Raw genomic sequence first — 11,088 nt, forward strand, 5'->3', positions numbered from 1 at the left:
TAACTTAGGTTGTAATGGAGTACCTCCTCCAAAGGTCAGCTAGTCCACCCTTGTGCTCAACAAAGATTTAAACAGATCAGTTAACTCAAGGCCATCTCCAAGGAAAACAAATCTCACAGCTCTTTCAGGATTTAACCCCTCTAATGGCAATTTTTTTCCTAGTACTGAATCAGAACTTCCCATCTTCCAGTTTGTGTCCACTGCTTCTCATCCTGGCACTATGCACTTGCAACAAATGTCTAACTATATTTTCTCTTAATTCTCTGATGTTATTAGGAAGTCTTTAATTTAAACTGGAAATGTTTTAGCAGCAAGCAAAATAATTAGCCATTTTTGCATGCAACTTTCTCCAGGCATACTATCATAGTACTGGCTATCAGAATAACTTGATAAGTAAATGATTAAACACATCATGTTCACACACACTCCTGGATAATTACCTCATCATTTTCAGTTGCATACAACACTTCATTACCAGCACTGCCAAATACACAGGCTTGACGAATTAACTTGAGCTCTTCTGGGGAACAGAGAGAAAAAATCGGCCATTTCCCAACATCCAGCATCTTCAGGGCTGACAACAGTGTTGCCTCCAAGGCCTGGTATTACAAAAAATGCTATCAAATACCTGCACAGAGAGGAATATATGCCTTTGCATAGTAAAAAATTAGAGAAACATCACCATCTCCTTTTTTCAACCACAAGCCAGTATTTTAATTCTAGAACAATATTTGAAAGGAAGAAACTAAAATAAAACAACAAAATACATAATAATCTAGAAAGGTCTACATTCATAGAGAAAAGTACCACATAAGAAGTTAAATGGTGAGGTAATGTTTTCACTATATTCACACAACATAATTGTTGTCTTACAGAACTTAGTGTACATGATTCCAGTATAAAGTGTATATTCAAAATTTTTAATCTATGTATTTTCCCCTGGTGCTTCAAAATTCTGTTAAAATAAGAAACCATAAAAGAAGTCTGCCCAAGAATGTACATCTTTGAAAAATATACATATTTGTTTTCATTTATTACTTTTTCTACCTCCAGCTTATACAAAGATGTGTATAAATTCTAGTTTGGAGTCTGAATCATGTTATATCAGCCATAAGAATATTACTTTTTCAGTTAGTATCACTTAGCATGAAAAAATACAGATAGAAAGAAGAAATTAAGAAATATAGCCAACATTAGAAACTCAAAAACTAAACCCTAAATTAATCCTACATTAAATTCTTTAGACAAAGAGCAGCTTATCACACATTTCTTTATTATATAATTCTGAGGATGAGAAAGAAGGATTGGCCACCCTCATGGAAAAAAAAAGTTGTGGTTTTGATTCCACCAGTTCTTGCCCCATCTCCTCTCAGCAAGTAACTGACCAACTTCAGCCAAATTTGCAAGGGCAAGGGAAGTAAGATTCTGCTGACACAATCAGCTTGGCAGCAGACAGCTGGACAAACAGACATTATGTTTAGAAACAAGTCAGTGAGCAAGTAGGTCCAAGCTAATCCTAGCAAATGCTGTCTTCTGTGCACATAGCAGGGTTATAAGGGACGAAGGACCAGAATCCATATGGAATCAGTCTTCTTTCATCTGCTGTTTGCAGAATAATTTCTTTTATGTCAAGAGGTTGCCATTTATTCCATGGAAAATTTTAGGCCCTCTTAAGATATGATAATAAATACTGAAAGCATCACAGACTACTCTTCTAACTGCATCAACAAAGCTGCATCCCACTTTTGCTCAAGACGGAAGAAGCTTGAGATTCAAAAAGACAGTTCAGGGTGTCCTTTAATTTTACAGATTCCTTTATTGGAATAACATATTGGTTTCTTTACAATGAGGGCTCTAAATTCCAAGTGCTCAGTGGGTCAGAATCCATCCATCTTAAATAGAAAAGTTGGTTTTTTTGTAACCTCTTTCTACAAAGCACTCATGTCCTATCCTCATAATTAACAGGCTAAAAAAAAACCCCAAATGGTAGCATTTCTTAACACTAAAATAACACACTGAGAAAAAATCCCCAACTTATAAAAAGAGCCCAAGGAAATACTTATGATACTGATCTTAAAAAAAAAAGAAAGAACCAAAACTTTATCAGACAAAAAATATCCATAATCTAAAGCCCGTCTCTGGAATTATTAGCTACACTCAACTCAGTAAGAGATATTTTTTTCATTTTTCAAGACTTTCTCCTCTCACACACTTCCACATTATATTTTGTTTTAAAAAAATGAATACCAGCTTGAACTCTTAGCCCACCAATATTTGTATCCCATAAGTGATCAGTTCCCTCATTATATTGCACAAAGTCATGAAAGGCAGACCTAGACATGAATCTCAGATGTTATAAGAATATCCTGTTTTTCTAATATTTTGTGGATAACTTAAGCAAGACTTCTGCTAGTATCATTTGTTCTACCTATAGCTTTTGTTTTCTGTCTACCTTGAAAACTACTTGCATGCACTAAGCTACCACTAAATGGAATGAAGCTTCTTCATTTTGAGCAGAGCACTATAGAATTCTCAATACAAATCAACACTCTGACCTTGGCACTGACTCCTTGAGGAGGAGGAGGTTCATCCTCCATATGGATTGGTGCTTGTGTCCCCCTGCAGAGAGAGAACTGTGGTTAAAATCATCATATCATATTGCTGTAACAATACTTCCTGAAACTATGAATACTCAATATTAAGCCAGAACTATCTTTTTCTGTGGGGTGAGAAGACAAGAAACACAAAGCTCACTCAGTTTTGCTTTTATTTACAACTGTACGATGATCAGTTAGGCAGACTCTGCCCTTCTGTATTCTTACCTAAAATATTAGTTCTTGGACAAAACATTTTTTTTTAAACAAGTAGGAAAATTAATCAGACTGTGATTGGAAAGGAAGATGTTTTATTAGCATCATAGTCCAATGTCTTTTTATTGCAGTAAAAATAAATTGAGAACCTTGCTGACATAATTCTTTAAGACATTTCTTTCAGCAAAGAAAAAGCACTCTGCTCAGAGAATTCAATTTCTGATTTAAGCCTTCAAATGCACTTATTCCAGTTCCATTCTGAAACCAATGTTAGAAATACATTCGTGTCTATTCAGGTTTACTGAGAGTTGTTACAAAATTCATTCTGTTTCAGAAAATATTGTCAACCCTGTAAATTACTTGTATAATTTCTATGACGTACATTATCAATAGAAACAGATTTTCAGCCAGATGTTTCTTCACAAATATGCACAACTCTACCATCCTAAAATTATTTCCTACCATAAAGATATGCAACTTTGTTTTTAGTAAAACTACAAAAATGAGAAGCAGCTCTGAAGATGCACAAGCCTCTTTCACTGAACAGTTATAAAAGTTGTACACATCATTTTCTTTGAGGTACATCGGTTCAGACATAGCTAAAAATCTGTTTACTTCTCACACAAAATTACATGTCTGTAAAATTCTGACTACAGGGAGAATAACATCCAACAAACAAGATACCATTTTAATGAGCTAATTTTCAGAGAAATACCACACTAAAAGAAGTATCAAAGGTAGCTGCGTAAAACTACCTAGCTTACTACTAAACTCATCTCTTATGTAAGAATTCATGCCACAAGACCTAATCCAATGACATAAAATACATGAAATTACCATGACTTAAGTATTATCAATGTTAATCATTCAACAAGTATAACGTAACTTACTGAATAAACAAAAAAAATTTTTTCTTAAAACAAAGAAAACCCCAAACAACTGCTGCAGCTTGGCCATACTGAATATGCACAAGTGTTAAGCTTAAGCTTCAACAAAACCCACAAATCTACACACACACGGTGTATTTTATACACCTAGTTTGAGACATTAAATGATGAATTCAGCTCATGTGTGGAAGTCCACATTGTGTCTGAGCTTAATGCTCAAACAAAAACCAAACTGAAAAAACTTGAGGCTAAGTTATATTCCCCTTCAACTAGAGAAGACTAAAGGGCTGGTTCAGTTGCCCACACATTAGCACCTACTGCTCTTTGAGATGACCTTGGGGATCCCCGACACTGAATGGTGCTGGCAGATATGATACAGGAGCCATGGGATATCCACGGATCCATGCCAAGCTGGAGCAGCAGCAGCTAAAAGCTAAATGGCACCAGACAGTTCTGCCTGTGCAGCTGAGCAGAGCCCTGAATAAACACACACAGCCATTTGCCAAGCTTTACACCTTCACAGAAATGCGGTAACTTGCTGAGCTTTTGCGGTTAAGCAATTTCTTATTTTCTTCAGCACACTTGTTCAAACAGTAAGAGTTCAACCAGTTGATTTTGTGTACATCATCCCTGTCTAAAGTAGAAACAACTCACCTAATCAAGACCTTTGATTGCACTACTGATCTGCAGTTCTGAAACATTTAATTTCAAGTATGCCAGTAGTCCTACTGTGAAACTGATTATCAAGGCTATCCAATATTTTGTAGCATCAATTTCCAGCACTCCCCAGCAATGCTGACATATGTTACCCACTTCTTGACCATCCTTAGCCGACACTCAGGCCCCTGAGGGAATAAATACTAGCTATGAATTTTCTAGGTCAAACAAATGTAGAATTCTGTATTTCCTTCCTCAAACCATTTGATACAAAACTGATATCCATGATTCATCAGGTTCTAATATTTCACTTCAATCGCACCTGTTCAGACAAAAGCATAGTTTGACTTCAAAAGCAGTTGATTTGTTAGTATAAAGATACATTAGGATCTAACCACCTCAGTTACCTAATAAAAGGTGCCCCACTCTACTACTTTTCCGACTCCTGACAGTTTTGTTTCAGCTTTTCAAGAACAATGATCAATTACAAGACCTCACAACTCAAAAGTTAGAAAATATTTTATCTTATCTATAACTATGAGAAAATTACCCTGCAACTCCATTTTCAGTTTACTCTGCAAATGTAGACACTTCATTTCTGAGCAACCCCACAGGAGCACATGGGCTGACTCAAATTATACTAGTTTATTCTTTTATTCGAATTCATGTCTTCCAATAAAAGTACATACTGAGTACCACATATCTGTATCTACAAAGCCGCTCTTTCTAAAAACCTGTAATCGATTTAAGAGTATATATTTACCTAGGGATCCCAAAATTAAAGACATCAAAAATAAAATTAAGCCTGTTTAGGAACCATTCTTATCCTTACACCTTTAAAATACTAGCGATGATTCATATTTGCCTACTTGCAAAAATTTTCCTCCAGAAAAATAACCATTGTGAATGCAGTCAAGCAAAGAAAAAACAGTATTTTCAATCAAAATGAAAATACTAAAACCTGGATATTTGAGTAAATCAGGTACAGGAGAAAAACCATATCCTAGCTATTTCAGACAAGTTAATGGGTTTGTTCATCTACTTATAGATCTTACTTAAATCTTATAGTAAGTGCATAATTGATAAAACCCCTTACTTTAAAATAGCTAGCCAGTACAATAAAAAAAAAAAATGCAATATTTCCTTTCAAAAGTACAAAAGTAAGCGAGAAATATTTCTCACGCATTAAAAACTTATTACAATTTACACTAACTGTGAATCCCCCAAAAACTCTACAGTGCAGATCTAAAGGAGAAAACATCAGTATTTTACACATCCATTTCTTGAGGATGTGAACAGCCTTTTGACACAAAAATATTTATATTAAACTTTCACAAATCACTTATCTGGAATCCAAGTACAATTAAGAATCTGGACAGCATACTCTGGACAGCATACTCTGGCAGTCTGAGTTTAGGTCTTGGAAACTGAAAAGTTTCTGCAGTACAGATATGATTGAGTTAAGGAACATAAATACTAATTCTAATAGCCAAGCTCTATTAGCAGTCCAAGACCATTTAACTCTAAATATTTAAACAGGTTCACTGACTCATCTGAATGTAAACATTCTTGTAGATTCTCTCTCTAGGAACTTGGCAAGCACACAAAAAATTTCAGAACTCCACTTAGTACTTCCTCCCACTTAACATGAGCATTTATAAATCCCATCTACTGAATCAAAGGTCTATCTGCAGCTTCTTCCCCAAGGACTCTAACCACAGGCTCAGGAAAGATTAGGAAGAAAAAGTCACAGAAGAAAGGGACTTGATGAGACTTTTAGAAAAGGAACCTAACCTTCTCCAATATTTCTGATTCCTCAACAGTTTCTTACTGGAGTAACCATGACATGATGTTAACTTGTCCAAAGAATTTTGCAAGAGAGATCAGATCAGCAATATTGCCAACATGTACTCCTACTGAACAGGTAACACTCCTTTCTAAGCAGGGTATTTTCAAAATTATTTTCCTTCTTCCTTCTTCATGAAATGTCAGCACTACACCCAGTGCTGACAATAAATTGACAGAACTCAGCTTGCCATTCATTCTTCTATTGACGTGGCATTTTCCATTATCAAGAAATTGCAAACCTTGAGAAACAGTGAGTGGTTGTTTGAAAAACTTCTAACTCCAACTAAAGCATAATCTTCTCTCCTTCCCTTCTTGCTTCATGACACCAGACTGAATTCTTGGCTCCTGACATAAGTTCCACTGTGTGCTTACTGATTACACAAGCAAATCAACACATGGTTTAGTTGCTAGATTCAAGAAACTTTATTGGCTCCACCTCCAGAGGCAAAACTTCAGTCAAAAGCATCTTGTCACCTCTCTTTTGGCATGACATCTAGTTCCACCTGTTGGCTCCAGGGATGGACCTCCAGAATGACCCCACTGAATTTTCAAGAGGTTCACATGCAGAATGCATATCCTAAGTGATGGTAAGATAAGTGTTCGTGTTAAGTTTCTTTCTTTTTCTTATTTCTATTTCAGTTACTATTTCCCCTTTAGCAATATCTGTCACCATCATTGATGTAAAATGGTGGATTGTTGACCAGCCAGCAAACAAGACTAGAAGCAACAGAAAAGAATCATCATCGCACACCAGAAGGAAAATACTTAAAGGAGAAATAAAAAAATAAACCCACATTCTTTTCTCATTCTATAAACCCTACAGTCAATCTGAAAAAATAATCCCACAGCTTTGGCTATCCATCTAGTTGACTAAAAAAACAAGAAGATTTGAAGAAAGTGGCTGGCAACTGCTAAGAAAGAGAAGTATGTAACAAACAAATGAAAGACAGAAATACAAAGACAAGAAAACAGTAATATTTATAAAAAAATTAAGCCTCCGGTAGACTTATTGAAATGCCAAAGTCAGTAGCTAAAAAAGCCTGATAAGAAAATGTCAATCAAAAGACATTTTCATGTAGAAGTATTTACACTTCTTTCTACATATGCAAAAATACCTATTGAAAGCAAACAAGGGTTTCAGATCACGGAAACAACGCAAGAACTACTTCCAGTGCTGAAAAGTTTTATAGGAAGATTTTCACATAATTAGCAGTTTACTTCTACAGTAAAAAGAAAAAGAATATAATGAGCATTATCTCCAGACCTTGAGGTGTGTTAAAATAATCAAACATTTTGTCAGACAGTCTCTTGGGAAAAAGATGTCACTTCTGTATCAAAATCTAACCTAATGTAATCTGATGTAACCTATAACCAACCTGAGATGCTAAAAAAAAAAAAAAAAAATTCTGTTCAAAATTTTGTTGTGGCTAATCCAAGAGTTTCAGAAAAGTAACTTGAGAAGTTTCTTCTCTTCACTGAATTGTTAGCCAAACTCTAAATACACTTCAGTTCCTGTAATCCACACAGACACACAAACATAATAAAATACAACTGAAGCAATTGTTGGCTCTTGCCCATTTTATAGTCTACATAAAACTTAATTTACCATACAATTCATTCGGTAGAATTGAAAACTTATTCTTCATTTTGACCTTCCAACATGAGATGTCAAGGAACCAGCTTTAGGGAAACAAAATAATCCAAAGATGCAGTTTAAGAAAAAAAACTTTTTAATAAAGTTCTCCACTTCCTCGAACAGTAAATGACTCTATAACTGTCTATTTGGGTTTTTAACAGTCTTCTGGCACTGGAACTGCTGAACATTAAGTGGCAAGAGCACTGGATCAGACATAACACACAGAGGTTTCTCAACTCTTAAAAAATAATTATGACACAAAATGTTATTCTTTTGCAGTAAAAGTTTGATCATCTAACATTTAGTCTGCCCACTGCAGTAGTCTCCTTCAAACTGCAACAGATGATATGCATCATGATGCCAAGGCCATTTTAACCCAACTTTATCACTCAGTGGTCTTGTGTCTGTTATTGCCTCTACTTACATGATTAAAGAAGTTTACAAAAACAATTGTCTATAACTAACTCAGAATTACTTTTGCCCATTCTTACTGTAGAATTGGCACTTTAACCTCTTAATTTTCACTTTGCTTATCCTTTTCCTAGTCTTTATTCCTAAAATCCTTTTTGATGGTTAGAAGTTGTTTTCAATAGACCTTTTCTCATTTTTTTGGATATAAATTCCAAAGGGATTCTACCTTTTGTCATACAATAGTTTTCTACCTTCTTTACTTCTAGGGCCTTCTGGACTCCTGTACAACCAACACCAATAATTAATCCTCTTGATTTTTCCAAGTTTGCCCTTCTAAACTAAGAAATTCAAGCTTGTCTCTGTTTAGTCACCTCTTTTACTTCTATTTTTTAATCTAATATAAAATGTGATCCAAGATCACAAGCTAATAAATCAGTTTTTCCCACTGCTTACTTGAGAGCAAGTCTACAGCAATTCAGTGCTTATTTGGCAAGCTTACAGCAGTTGCATGCAAGATCATCTGGATCACTGCATGTATAAATGATGCCATCATGTGTATCTATTGGTTGTTCAGCCTGGAGAAGAAGAGGCTCCAGGGAAACCTCATTGTGGCTTTCTAGTACTTAAAGGAGGCTTATAAAAAAGAAGGAGAATAACTTTTTACCCAGGCAGATATTGATAGGACAAGGGGGAATGGCCTCAAACCACAAGAGGACAGAATCAGATCAGATCCTAGGAAGAAATTCTTTGCTCAGAGGGTGGTGAGGGCACAAACAATTTTCCAAGAAAACTTGTGGATACCCCATCCCTGGCAGTATTCAAGGCCAGGGTGGATGGGGCCAGGAGCAGCCTGGTCTTATAAATGGCATTCCTGCCCATGGCAGGGGGTTGGAACCAGATGGATCTTTAAAGTCCCTTCCAACTCAAACCATTCTGTGGTTCTGCATTCTAAGAAAGAAATCCACCTGTGACATAATTCCTGACAGTATCTCTCAGTAAGTGATATTCTTATACAAATGCAGCTCCTGTAGCCTATAGCAGACACCATCAAAAGTCCTTAAAATTTTCTTGTCTCAAAGCAATGATATGCCTGACCCTTTATCTGCACAGTCTCTTCCTGCTATTTTAAAGTCCATCACATCATTAATATCCTGCATGATTCTGTCACATTTATTTCCTGTATCTGGACAGTATTATCTCTTCTACCCACCCTTGTTGTTGTTGAGCAGCTAGCAGAGTAATGAATGCATCGGTTCTCAGTGGCAAGAAGGAATGACCTTTATTGTTTTGATTTCATCACATTTATAGAGTTCTCAAAAGTCACCCAGATTGGTCAGCCAGAAGCCTTCCCCCAGGCTTGATTGGCCAGGCCTGCACTGCCCAAGTTCTGGAACACTGTTTCAAAAACATCCAAACTTTATCTTTATTTACAAAACACAAGAAAACTTCTCATGAGAAAAACTGTGCTAGCCACACACCCTGAGCAGGACAATTGTTTCTCAACGTTTCCTTTACCCCTTGTTTGTTTCCTTTACCCCTTGTTTGCTTTCACACCCTCCAACACGAAGCATAGAATGGTTTGGGTTAGAAAGGACCATAAAGATCATCTCGTTCCAACCCCTGCCATGGGCAAGGACACCTTCTGCCAGATCAGGTTGCTCAGAGTTCCATCCATCCTGGCCTTGAACACCTCCAGGGATGGGGAATCCACAGCTTCTCTGGGCAACCTGTGCTTCAGTTGTGTGATTGCCTCACCAATCACAGTGAAGATTTTCCCCCTAATATCTGATCTAAACGTACTCTCTTTCAATTTGAGCCCATTCCCTGTTGTCCTGTCACTACACTATCTTGTAAAAATCTTGTCCCATCTTTCCTGTGAGTTCATGTACTGTAAGGCACATGGGTTCACCAGCCCGAATGGTTTCTGGTGGTGAACAAGCACCACTCCCTACAGATCTCACCCCACCAGGAGTAAAAGCTCTTTGCTGACTGTGCCTGATATTAGACATTTCACCTGCACAAGGAAACGCCACGAAATCCTCCCATCTCTCGCACAATGAATAAACGGTGCTTGGTTTCCAAAGTATCCCTTCTTTTCCTTAAAACCGTGCCCGGCCGCCCAGCCCAGCCGCTCTGCAGTGCCAGCACCATCACACCTCCGAGCACCTGAGGCAGCGCGCCGATGGGAGTGCTGACGGAAGTGGAGCACACAGCGACAGACACACAGACACACCCAGAGCCAGACACACAGACCGACACACCGCCATCCCGTTATCGGCCATTTACAGCCCCGGTGCCTGCAAAACGAGGCCGCGGGCAGCGCAGCCCCAGGCCGGCCCAGCACACGCAGCACGCTGCCCCAGCCCCGCGCCCCACGGCCGGCCGCACGGGGAAGGGAAGCACGGGGAAGGGGGGGAGCCAACCCCCTTCCCTCCCCTTCCCACCCCCGTGCTCCGCAGCTTACCTTCCTTGGCCGCAGGCGGTGGCGGCCCCGGCTCCTCCCCCCGGCCAGCGAGCCAAGGGAAGATGCTGCCGCGCTCAGGCGCCTCCTCACCGCCCAGCCGGGCCGCCACCGGGAAGGGGAGGGAAGCGGCTGGCACCTCCCAGGGATCCACCCACTGCAGCAGGATCCCGGGGAGCGGCGGCAGCTGTCCTGCTAGCCCGGCGGGAGCTGTGCTGGCTGCCGGCAGGGCTGCGGAGAGGCGGGAGCGCTGCCAGGGCCTGGCCCGTGGGATGACACGGCTGCTGGGGAAGAGTCGTGCCCAGAGCGAGCACGGCCCCGCGGGAGACAGCACCGCTTCCCGCCTCGGAATCGCAGAACCTGTTAGCTTGGAAGAGA

The 11,088-nt window shown here is 38.9% G+C and overlaps 1 protein-coding gene across 4 annotated transcripts in view; it reads right to left on the reverse strand.

The window, feature by feature from the left end:
- The window catches only part of LOC146444737 (RCC1 and BTB domain-containing protein 2), a 31,805-nt gene extending 20,943 nt beyond the window's left edge, over positions 1–10,862 (reverse strand). For 2 of the 4 annotated variants that reach the window (XM_085059912.1, XM_085059913.1), the window contains exons 1-3: positions 10,714–10,862; positions 2,556–2,619; positions 441–599 (exon numbers count right to left, since the gene is read on the reverse strand). In XM_085059912.1, the coding sequence (XP_084916038.1) occupies positions 441–599; positions 2,556–2,597 (201 nt within the window). In that variant the 5' untranslated portion in view covers positions 2,598–2,619; positions 10,714–10,862. Of the gene's footprint in view, positions 1–440; positions 600–2,555; positions 2,620–6,148; positions 6,780–10,713 lie in introns of all 4 variants that reach the window. The other 2 variants (XM_085059910.1, XM_085059906.1) reach the window with 2 other exon arrangements.
- Positions 10,863–11,088: the final 226 nt, after the last annotated feature.

The sequence above is a fragment of the Lichenostomus cassidix genome, chromosome 1 (assembly GCF_008360975.1).
Source record: "Lichenostomus cassidix isolate B80296 chromosome 1, HeHo_3.0, whole genome shotgun sequence".
NCBI classification, from domain to species: Eukaryota; Metazoa; Chordata; class Aves; order Passeriformes; family Meliphagidae; genus Lichenostomus; species Lichenostomus cassidix.